This window comes from Capra hircus, chromosome 11 (genome assembly GCF_001704415.2).
Source record: "Capra hircus breed San Clemente chromosome 11, ASM170441v1, whole genome shotgun sequence".
Classification (NCBI taxonomy): Eukaryota; Metazoa; Chordata; class Mammalia; order Artiodactyla; family Bovidae; genus Capra; species Capra hircus.
The window spans coordinates 30,544,917-30,557,482 of NC_030818.1; the positions used below are offsets into that span (position 1 = coordinate 30,544,917).

A 12,566-nucleotide genomic window follows, 5' to 3' on the forward strand; every position below is an offset into this window, starting at 1 on the left:
GTCTCTTATGGATTAATATTTTTGTAAAAATGCAATAAAAATTACTGCAAGGATGAAATGAGAAAAAAATTACAGTCATGCAAAACACCATCTCATTTTTGAAATAGTAGATACAGCAGACATAAAATTAATCTGTCAAAATTTCTGTAAGAGTTTCTAAACACTGTGCCAGTGACAAATAGTTTTTAGACCGCCCGTGGTCATGGACCACATTTTGAGCTAGGTGGAGCCTTTTTTTGCCTGATGTGCCTAACACATAATTTCCTGAAACCAACTCTTTGTTAATATTACTGGTAGAGAGAATTTTTTTTACATATTTAAGTATAATTCAGTAATGTGCTTACTGATACCACAGTTAACACTCCTTACAGCAAGTCTTGTCCAGGACAGCTGAATATTGACATTGTAATGTAGTCAACTTGAAGGTGGACCGGGAGGGCTTATTTGATCCAGTGAAGCCATTTTTGCAGTTGGAGATATAAGCTGAAAAATCCTTCCTCCTATAAAGTTCAGCTCGATATTTACAGCAGCCAAATTTGCTCAGCAACAGAAAGAAATCCCTTCGGAATGCCTTCGTGAAAATTGCATACAGAAACGGATTGGCGCATGAATTGACGGGATAAAAGAGAACCAGTAGAACCTTTGAGTTGGTTACTGTAATAAGGGGCACTTTGAAGGCAGCTGAGATGGCAAAGAAAGAGATTGGTGCCATGCAGGTGAAATCGGTGAAGATGAGGACCGCCATTTTCTTAGCAATCTTTGTATCTTTGTTGGTGGCCATCAGCTCTGGATTTTGAACTGCAAAATAAATTTTAATGTAGCAAGCACAAATGATGATGAAGGCCATCACGTTGAGAATCAGGATGGTTAAGATGTAGACCTGTGAGAGAGTGGTTTCCACATCCATGGGGAGGCAAATGCTGACCTTCATGTAACTGCTGACACCCATAAGAGGCAGCATGGCGATGAGAGTAGAAAAGAGCCATCCTCCGAGCATGACTGGGATGGCGTGTTTCAGCCGCAGCTTTTGGTCCGGTTGAATAGCATAGGTGATGGTGTGCCATCTTTCCAGTGTGATGACTGTGAGGGTGTAGACAGAGAGTTCACTTGCAAAAACAGTGAAAAAGCCAGCCGCACTGCATCCACTCCCTGTCTGCCAGTCTATGGCATGGTTATAATACTGGCCTTTGGTTTGGGCATCAACTGAGGCAATGAGTAGCAGGTAGAGCCCCATGCAAAAGTCTGCAAAGGAGAGATTGCACATGAGAAAGCGGGGCACTGTCAGTTTATAACGACTGGTCAGGAGAACAAAGAGGACAGTCACATTTCCCGTGATGGCTAGGATATTAATCAGCCAAATCAGGACTCTAAGGAAGTCATAGCCCATAATGTCTTCACAGGGATTGAAAGCATCTGGTTCAGGAGCACATTGGAGTGTCTTGGGTAAGCAGAAACCATAGTCATAATCCCAGCCACTCAGTTCACTCTCAGCAAAGATGGCGGAATAACTGTAAGAAGAATATTGTGACTCAGTGTAAACTTACGAGATTTCCTGTGATTCTGGGTATTGAAAAAAATTCAGAAATCGTCCCTAGTGGTTTTTTGTGTTCTTTTTTTAAGGAGAGCAAACTAAAGGAAACAAAGTCAAAACAGCCTCAATCTTATATTTATTTGTTATCTGAGAACTCTGAATTGGTGTAGGAGTTCCTTAAGAAGGGAATGAAAAGCCATTTAGATTTTTTTTTTAATGCAGATTTTACATGGTGATGCTAGGGTTTAATGAAGCTGTTTACAGAGCATTCTTTTCTTTGGAAAACAAATTTAGAGACATAGTCTATGCTTGCTCAATCTAAAAAAACGTTCTTGACATTTTCTTAGCTATTTATCTCCTTTAGTTGCTAACCAAACTGCTATCAAGCTGTTTGTCTGCAGTAGAACACAAATGGGATTGAAAGGCTCAAACTGTTGAAGATGATCAGCTTTGGGAGGGACATGCTGGCTAATTAAGTAGCCCAGTTGAGAAATGGAACCAAGGTTAGGTTACTCAGAAGAAATTTAGGAGCAGAGGAAGAACAGAGTCACGAATAATAGAAAGAAATGGCTGAAAATAGACAATTCTTAGGATATGAGTTGGATTCAAAGAGTGGACTGACTGAAGAGGGACTGTGTCCCTAGTGAAGGAATGGTCCCGCTCCGGCCCTCCCTTTCTCCCAGCCCCACTGCTACTGCTTTAGTTCAGATTTTCATTCTTTCTAATGGGACAGTACATTAGTTTTCTTCTCTGCATCCTTCCCCCAATTTTAGCCCTCTCTTAGTCCATCTGTATATTCCTACTGGAATGGCCTGTCTTACACACAATACATTAATTCAAACATTTCTTAGTTTCTCATTGGCTATGGGGTAAACTCCAGACTCCTTGTGAAGACCTCTGAGTCTCTCCTTGATCTGCATTCTGTCTCCTTTCCTAACCTCGTCTCTAAGAAGCTGTGTGTGCGTGCGCGCATGCGTGCCCAGTCGTGTCTGACTCTTTGCGACCCCATAGACTGTAGCCCACCAAGCTCCTCTGTCCGTGGAATTTTCCAGGCCAGAATACTGGAGTGGGCTGCCATTTCCTATTCCAGGGGATTTTCTTAAACCAGGGATCAAACCTGCACCTCTTCTGCCTTCTGCATTGGCAGACCTGTTCTGTACGTGTAGCTTACCTGGGAAGCCCTTAAGAAGCAGTACTTCTGTCCCTCTGGAGCAAGACTGCCTGGGTCCCAGCTTTTACACAGCTTTTACCAGCTGTGAAAACTGGTTCCAGCTTTTGCCAGCTGCGAGAGTTATTTAACATCTCTGTTCTTCAGTTCTTCATTTGCTGAATAAGGATAGCAATCACACACCCCTCACTGGATTGTGCTAAAGGATTAAATGCATTAAAACACGTACAATTTTTGGGATAATGCCTGATACCTAGTAAGTACTTGGTGACTGTTAGAGATCCTTATAATTATCTCTTGCAAATCCTTTGTGCCACCCTTTCATCACATGAAAAGACTTGTGCCTCTCAGAACAGGTTTTGCTGTTTTTTCCCTTTGTCTTTGAATGTGTTGTGTTTTCTTCCCCCTTCTCCCTCATTTCTCTGGAGAATTCCTCCTCATCTTTAAAGATAGTCATCTCTATGAAGCCTTTCTAGATGCTACACCTCTAAGGAGTTTATCACCCCTCCTCTAAGCTGCATTTACTATTGTAATTCTCAAACTAACATGGCCATCATGTGATGATACGTGCTTATTTAATAGTATATGAAACTATTCTTTAATAACCATGAAGGCAGGGGACTACGTCTTGTTTACGTCTCAGTGCCTCACACAGTTTTGTCCCAGAGTTTTCATTCAGTAAATGTCGTGGAATGAATACACCAGGGTGATGCTGGCTTGGGAAGGAATCGTGAGGCTACAGGAACAGTGAATGATGCAGTGTGATGCATGTGTGTGCTGTGCTCAGTCATGTCTGATTCTGTGCCCCCACGGACTGTATAGCCCACCAGGCTCCTCTGTCCATGGGATTTTCCAGGCAAGAATACTAGAGTGGGTTTCCATTTCCTTCTCCAGGGGATCTTCCCAACCCAAAGACTGAACCCACATCTCCTGCCTTGGCAGGCGGATTCTTTACCACCTGGGAAGCCCCATGATGCATGTAGGCTTAACAAATTTTCTCTTTGCCCACAGTCAGCTAATATAATCTTGAAAGGTGGAGAAATGGACATGATTTTTCTGTCGGGGCTGTTACAAATATATATTTCACCCCAGAGTTTCTCATACATTAAAAGAGCATTTTTCTCTACTCTCAAAACTTTACTTCTCATTTTCTGTAGAAGGGAGTGTGTACCTAATACTGTTACTGGATAAAATGATATATTTGAGCAACACAATTACCTAAGGGAAAGAACATAGATTTCCAAAACACGGGAAAAAGAAATCTATGACCTGGGACACCAAAAAATGTGCTAGAATGTCATAGAAACCAAACTGAAACTGGAAAATTACTACTGCCACTCACAGGAGACTGCATAGCAAACTCACTTGTTTGATTATTAAATATATCTAGCATATTTGCTTGTACTTATCCCGTGCACATCAGTATAACTGCCTAAGTTTTAAATCTTTAAAGAGATAATGGTGGTTATCAGAACGATGAAGGACCTGGGAAAAACCCTTCACTTTATTGGTAAGGAGACCAAGATTAAAGGAGGTAAGTGCCTTGCCCCAGGCCCCTCAGCACTGGCCACTAGTGGCAGGAGGAGGTCTTCATATGCCTAGTCCAGGGGACTTTCTTCTACTTCACAATCTCTCAGGGTTTTTTAGAGTGTGGACCTTGGGCCACTTCCATCGGAATCACTAGAGTGTTCATTACAATGCAGATTCCTTGGCTTCACTTCAGATCCAGAATCAAACTCTCTAGGGACAGAGCCCAGGAATCTGCATTGTAAGCAAGTTCTCTGGATGATTCCTACGAAATAATAACCTTTATTACATCACATGAGAACTTTCCAACTATTGTTGCCTTAGTTTCCTTTACTACATTCCCCTTATCAAAATAACTCCAGCTGCGACTAGAACCACTGATTTAAAGGCATTAACAATTCTGCCATGGTTTCTAAATAAACTCCCATCACTAAGAGATCAAACAGGTTTCCTTTTCCACTCCCCTAGTCCCTCGCTCTTTCTTTTCTTGCCCTACTGGGCATATGTCTAGGTTTTCCTCCCTGGTGATTTGTCTTCGGATTGAATAGCTATCTGCTGCTACTTACATTTGTGCCCTGGGATGACTCCTGAGGGCATCAACATGCTTATTGACAAAACCCTGCATGGCGCTGTCTTTAGTACTGAAGCTGTGCAGAGAGTGTGAATGGACTTGGGTGGGCTTAACAATATTGAGTCAGAGGAAGGAGAAACAGTAGCACCACTGCTCCAGCAACAATCAATAGATGGAAAAAAGACAGGGGTTGTAGGAGGACAGTGGGGCCAACCATAGCAGTAAGGGTACCATAATATCTTAGGGAGAGCAGATAAGACTCTGGCTGGCTCTAGAATTTCTGAACTCCAGGGACTCAGGAATAGCAATCTGGTGGAAAGGGAAGGAAGGGGATTTATCACAAGAAATGTTTTCACAGGAAGCACATTCTTTTTACTTAGATTATGTGTTAGTTTTAGGTAGTTTTGGGGGATGCTGAAGACTGCTGCTGCTGCTGCTAAGTCGCGTCAGTCGTGTCCGACTCTGTGCAACCCCATAGACGGCAGCCCACCAGGCTCCCCCGGCCCTGGGATTCTCCAGGCAAGAACACTGGAGTGAGTTGCCATGTCTTTCTCCAATGCATGAAAGGAAAAGTGAAAGTGAAGCCACTCAGTCGTGTCCGACTTCGCTACCCTGTGGACTGCAGCCTACCAGGCTCTTTGGTCCATCAGATTTTCCAGGCAAGAGTACTGGAGTGGGATGCCACTGCCTTCTCCAATGCTGAAGACTAGAGAACTTGCAGTGTTAGCATAGCAGACTCAAGATTGGATGCTTACTTTGGAAGGTGTGGAGTGGTAGGGGCTGATGGTTATTGAGACTGAGCTAAAGTCTCCCCTCCCCCTAAAACACCCCTTGATGGTACCACAGACTATACCCAAAAGTGGTTTCCTACTGATGAAAAAAAACCATATGATTGCAAAAGTGTTAGGTGGAAGGTGACAATGGAGAGAGTGTTAAGAGAGAAGAGTGGGAAGGGTGAGGAAAGGGAATGCTGGAGGATAGATGGTGTCAGACCTAAATGCAAGGGAAAAGTAAAGAAGAATAGAGACTATAATACAAGGTACCCTAGCTGTCACAGTCTTAAAAAACTCCCTTTACTCTCATGCTTCTGAGAGCCAAATGATGTTTCTATTGTCCCTTACAGTTGAGGAAAAACGTCTCAGAAAAGATAAGTATTGTCAAGGGAAACCTAATGTTACAGGAACATTAGTGCCAAGAATTCATATCCAAGTCTGAGGCGCTCCAGAGCCCAGGGTCCTTCCATCATACCACCCTGTGCCTCTATATATCTTGCAGATTGATAGGAAAAAGAGAGAAAAGACACAAAGATGTAGAAGAGAGAATGCAGATTGGTAGGGTGCCTTAGAAGGGCATCTGGTTTGGCTTTGTAGCCTGAGGGGCATGGGGGGGGATGGGAGTGGAAGGGAAGTGATAACACTTGCAAATCACAGCAAATGTGGCATCGGGACACTTTTGAGGTGCGCACCTTTACCGCTGCACCAAAGTGTCATGCCTTTGGGTGAAATTTCCCCCAACGGAAACATCATATCAAGTTATAATTTATAGCCTTTTCTGTTTTAATGTGGCTTGACTTACTGAGCCTCATTCTAGTATCAGTGGGCTTCCCTGGTGGCTCAGATGGTAAAGGGTTTGCCTGTAATGCGGGAGACCTGGGTTCGATCCCTGGAGAAGGAAATGGCAACCCACTCCGGTACTCTTGCTTGGAAAATTCCATGGATGGAGGAGAGAGTCAGACATGACCGAACAACTTCACTGGCTCCTTTACAGTTGAAGGTATATGAAATGCCAGGGCAGTAGAAAAATGTTTGTGTTTTTTTTTTTTTTTTTTAAATCAGGGGCTTCCCTGGTGGCTCAGTGGTTAAGAATCTGCCTTCCAATGCAGGGGACACAGGTTTGATCCCTTTCTGGGAAGATCCCTCATGCCACAGAGGAACTAAGCCCGTGTGCCACAACTATTGAGCCTGTGCTCCGGAGCCTGGGCGCTGCAACTGCTGAGCCCATGCGCCATAACTACTGAAGCTGGTGCATCTGAGCGCCCGCACCCTGCAACAGGAGAAGCCACCACAGTGAGAAGCCTGCCCGCTACGAGAAGGGTAGGCCCCGTTCATTACAACTAGAGAAAGCCCGAGTAGCAGCGAAGACCCAGGACAGCCCAAAGTAAATAAATCTTTTAAAAAATATCAGTCAGTAGAAGAGAAATGGAGCTCCCATCCAATATGTGTCAGCGATAGTGTAAGTCTAAATAATTTTAAGCTCTAGAGCAGATGATCAAGGTGGCCTAAGTCTCTCCGAAGGGAAGTGGCTGCTTCTAGAAGCTGTCTACGATCAGTTAATCTTTGTGGAATGCTGACCCCATGACTAGTGAAAAATCCTTACAAATGAGGCTATCATTAAACAAGGCCTTAGTGACATCAGAATACCTGCAAATAAAAATTTAATTTTGGAAGAGAATTTAATATGACTGTAAAATGAATATGTAGGTATGTTTTTACAAGTATTTTTGTAACCAGTTGAAGAGATAATTGATCACCTGGAATGCCTTGTTAAAAACACACACACACACACACACACACACACACACACGCACACACGCCCCATTTTAAAGCTATTAAAATATGCTTTGCAAACATGGCCCCAACCAAGACTTTTATCAAAAGAAAATCGTTGGCACTGATAATGATAAGGTGCCCACAGAATGAGACATGGCTTCCCGAGTTCCCTTACATGCAAATACTTACAGTGTTTCATTATTTGGTCTCCTTGCTGTGCTTTCACATTGTTTGGAAAAGTTTTTAAAAATGGAAAATGAAAAATTCTGCCTGAAAGAGGTAAAAAAAAAAAAAAAAAAAAAACTAGTTGAGCTTTTGGTCTTTAAACCTGATCATGTCTGTTTATGCTTTGTTCATCCAAATTCTTTCCCTATTACAGCAGCGTCGTGTTCTGTACCATTGTCCTAACTGAAACACTTCCAGGGGAGAGAGTCAAGGCTTCTGAGTTGTCATTAGAGTGCTTCCAGCTTAGATAAAATGCTTCTGAATGCTAAGTGTTTTGTGTAGGCTCTAGAGATGAAAAAACTTAAATTTGTCGCATTGAATCATGGATTTTTCAGTGCTCATTATAAGATAACTTTGTGGTATATTAAGGTTTTCTACTCACCACTCTCCTCCCCACATCGGCCTTGATGAACAAATAATCATTCAGAGTTCATGGCTTTGAATTATAACTGGGAATCTCTTTTGTAAAGATTTGAAGATTCTGGACCTGGCTTTAAAATGATGTGAATTTTCAGCCTTTTTGGCTTATGTGCAGAGATATAATGTGGTCGCTCCCTATTCCTCCATCTTTCCCTCTAAGAAATTTAGCCTGTGGAAAGGGGTAAATGTCAAGAAATTAAAAGAAGGCTATACTTATATTCCTAAGATGAAACCACAGAGAGGCACAAAGGAAAACTGGATGCAGAAACAGAGAAGAAGAGCAGGCTGTGCGAATTCCAGCCTTTCCTGAGGAGGAAAGAGAAATGAGGTAATTCAAGATGGATATTTCTATTTATTATTCTTCAACATTAACAGGGCTTCTCAAATGGCGCTAGTGGTAAAGAACCCTCCTGCCAATTTGATCCCTGGGTTGGGAAGATCCCCTAGAGGACAGCATGATAACCCACTTCAGTAGTCTTGCCTGGAAAAGGCCGTGGACAGAGGAGCCTACAATTGTAGCCTATAGGTGGGCTACAGTCCACAGGCTGACACAGTCGGACAGGACTGAAGCGACTTAGCATGTTAGCAATATTAACAAGACAATCCCTTGTAGGAATGACTTTGTGTAAAAGCAGGATGCTGGAGAATATGTAAGGACTATTCAGAAATTACTGGACTGACTTTCAGAAATTACTCAGCTTATTATTTCGCTTGTGAAAGAAAGCGGGAGTGAGAAAGAGAGATTGTGTGTGTGTTTGATGCTGACTCTGCATCTGATACTTAGAGATACTCCACATGAACCAGTCTACAATGAACAGGAAATGTGGTTGTTCTTGGCCTTCAGTTCTGTCTCCTCTCTCTCTTTTGGAATTTTAATCAGAGACACCAAGGAGAGTTTGGGGGCCATCTGCCTAGGCAGCTGCGTGGGTTATCCAGGCTCCGCAGCTGCAGGGCAGAGGGCTGACCCAGAGTTTGCACAAACATGCACTGGCCCAGCTTCACGCTCTCCATCCTCACTAGCATCCAAGGTTTCTGACTTCAGGGACAGAGAAGGAGTCAGTTGAAACTTGTCATCCTAATCAAGACAACTGCTGTGTGACTGCATTACCCTCTCACTTGGCGCTGGCCCACAGCTGTGTAATGTCCCCCCGGCTTTTGTTTTAACCCAGTGGTGGTAGTAGTCTCTTCTTTCATCTGCTGGAATAAAACACCCCTGAACTAAAGCTTTAACACGTCAGTAACTTCAGAAGGGATGCAGCCTCCTTTCCCACAAAAGTGGAAAAGTGCAGAGTCAGCTTTATCCCAAAGCAGCTTCTGCACCGTGTTGTCCTGGTTGTTCTCTCACCAGCTCTGCTCACTTACAGCCCAGAGTGCTACTTTACGGAAGCAAATCCGAGTGATTCTGTTCTGAGTTCTCCAGTGGTTCCTCATCCTCTCAGCAACTTGGCCTTACACTCAGAGCCCCTCATAGCTCACCTCTCTTTGGTCTCCTCTGCTCACTCATCCTCCTCTCTGTAACCATAAGTTGTCTTATTCCGGTTTTTCTGAATGACTTTCATTCCATGGCCTCTTGCCTTTGTGCCTTCACAAAAGCTATTCCATCTTCCTGGCATGCTTTCTGTCACACCTGTCTAGCTAATTGCTACCTGTTCTTCAGAGCTCAGCAGAAGTCACTTCCTGGGGAAGTCTTCCATAAGCCCTGTTGCCATTTAGAAATTCTCCCTCTGTTCTCCCAAAGTACTGTTTTCTCTTCTCAGCTCTATCATAACATTTGCTGTACTGCACCTAAGTATCGGCTGTCTTTTGTGTTGTCCCCAAATAGCTGCTCGTGGCTCTGATGGTTGGGATGAGCTCTTACTTATCTTTGTAGCTTTAGATTTTTGCACAGTGTTTTTCTGGAACACGGTGAATACTCAACTAATGTTCTCTGAAGCTCAGTTAGTGGCACACAGCTTTCTGAGCACAGTGAATGGCCCGTCTTCTTGGTTACCCCCAAAACTTCAGGTAGATCCATACCTCCCTACCTATGCGAGGTATGAAATGGGTGTACGATGATAACATGTGCTGGTTGATTGATTGTAAATAGGTTGATTCCCAAAACAGTTGCATCCTAGTGACACTCTCTTAATGCCTCATCTAATTAATTGTGTGAGGATCTTCTTAGGCTGTATAATATTCTTTTAGGGCAATGTTTTTCCAGCTGTGAGTTGTGACCCATTAGTGGGTCATGAAAGCAATAAGGTGAATCAAGACCAGCGTTGAAAGCAACCAAACATGAAATAAAATAGACAAGAGAACATCAGTGTATGCTGGATAACCAGCATAACCGACAAGGACCTCCTGTATAGCACATGGAACTCTGCTCAATGTTATGTAGCAGCCCGAATGGGAGGGGTTTGTGGGGAGAATGGATACATGGATATGTGTGGCTGAGTCCCTTCACTGTTCACCCAAAACTGTCGCAGCATTGTTTGTCAATCAGCTATACCCCAATATAGAACAGAAAGTTAAAAAAAAATTATGGAAAAGAAAGAAAAACGAGAATATCAGTGTCTCACATGTAAAATAGTTAAGTAGTGCTCTGTTTTATTTCAGTTACATGTGTTGTGTTTACTGGGTTGCAATGTAAAAAAAAGGACTTCTTTGTATGCATTACAGTGGGAAAAAAAATCTGGAAGAGAGTGCTTTAAGGAAAGAATAAAATCCTTCATACCCTGCCATTCCATTCTGGACTGAAGTGAATTAATTGAATCAGTAATACCACCCCGCCTCCCCCAACCCACCACTGGTCACAAACCCACAAACCAGCCAGGAGCTTCTGCCTTTTCCATTCCCATACCAAGCTAAGCCTTAGGGAGCTAGGATTCTGTCCTATAACAGAAGATAGTCTTCTGCCGGGAGAGAAATAGCTTTTAAAAAAAAGCAGTGAAAACCTTCTGTAGTGTTCTGTGTCTTTTTTTTTTTTTAACTAAAGATTAAGACATTAGGTAAAATTGACCTTATTGAGCTTAGTTCCCCCACTTCTTTAGAAATGATGCTCTTTGATAAGGATTAGAGCTAGCTGATCTTTGAGATACCAGTTTTGTAAGCCATTTTGCAACTGCAATTATAGCCTGATTTAAGGCTCTAATTGAATTAGCTCGGAATAAGTGACAAGGGTCTTTTAGCTGCAGGGTGAATCGACTCTTTGGAGTCAGTTTTCAGGAGGCGCAGGACAGTTCATTTTCTTGTTGTCTGTCTGAGAGTGACCCCATGACTATGGGTGACTGTGGTGCTGGTTTAGATGGCAGGCAATAAAAGGGCAGGGAGCTGCTGACCAACTGACTATTTTCAGATCCGAGTTTCTGCCACAGCTTGGCAGGCTCTACCTTTTGTTTTTTTACTTACTCTTTTGTTGGCAAGTTTCTAAAAGCACAGCAGTGGCTGGGGTAAGTCAGTGTGGCATCCAGGAGATTGGTAAATTTTTCTCTCGATGGCAGTTTTTTCAGAGAATAGGATGATGTGGCAATTAGTGTTTGAATGGACTCTAGCCCATAGCTAGGCAGGGCCTGCAGTTTAGTGGAAGAAATATCCCTGAAAAGTAAAAAAAAGAGAAAGGCTTACTTATTTATTTAATGTATTTAATTCATGGAATGAAACTTTGTCTCAACAATAGCATCATTCTAGGTTCTGAGGCATTGTTTTCTCCATCTTGCTTTCTCCCTGATTCTCCGTTTCAGTTACTCTCATTAAGATCTGAATTCAAAAAAGCTACATTGTGTTCTCCCTCATATTCACCCCACTCTCCATCTATTAGAATCCTCATTCCTCTCCTCCTTTCGTTCTCCCTCTCTCTCCCTCCCTCCACTTAGCCGAAGTGAAATAGCCACTTGCTTTATGATAGAGCAGGCACGTGCAGTAACATCAGCTTTGTGCTCTACCCCAGGCGGAAGTAGCTAGGGCTTCAGATGCCTCTCTCTGTTGATCAAGCTCCACAGAGTAGGTTTTCATGAAGCACAGGCTGCTTATGCTATTAAGAGCCACTATGTGGCATTAGCCATCCTCTATCTACCTTCTCTAAAGGCAAACTGGATTCATCAGTCCAAAGCAAGCGAACACTCAGTCATGCAAGCAGAATTGTGTGGAAAGCTCAGGGTTTTTCAAACACGGTCCTGAACCCCTTAGCTTTTCTAAACCCGAGGCAATGTGCAAGAAAACGCCAAACAAATTAAATGTGAGAAGGAAGAATAAGTGGGCATTTAAAAACCCTTCCCGTCTTCCTGTTGATACACTGTGAAGATTTTCAGGCAGCACAACCCCCTTCAGCACCCTGACCCAATACTTAGTGCCCAGCACATGGGACAGGATCAGTGGGTGATTGATGGACAGATGAACTTGACACCATGGCGTGATGACTAGGGTTGGTCCTTGGTGGAGTAATCAGGGTGGCAGAATTTGCCTCGGGGATGGCAGACTCTTACTGCTTTTCTGCCCTTATTGATTTAGGTAACCAGTGTTCTCATTCTGTTTTACAGAGTTATTCTCTTAGATGTATTAGGAATTGAGTACCTGATTCTTTACAGGACTGGTGAATTT

At 43.1% G+C, this 12,566-nt stretch overlaps 1 protein-coding gene across 1 annotated transcript in view; it reads right to left on the reverse strand.

The window, feature by feature from the left end:
- LHCGR (lutropin-choriogonadotropic hormone receptor) overlaps positions 356–12,566 on the reverse strand; it is a 59,181-nt gene continuing 46,970 nt past the window's right edge. Inside the window, 3 exon segments of the mRNA NM_001314279.1 lie at positions 356–1,508; positions 7,536–7,616; positions 11,379–11,564. Of these exon segments, the coding sequence (NP_001301208.1) occupies positions 356–1,508; positions 7,536–7,616; positions 11,379–11,564 (1,420 nt within the window).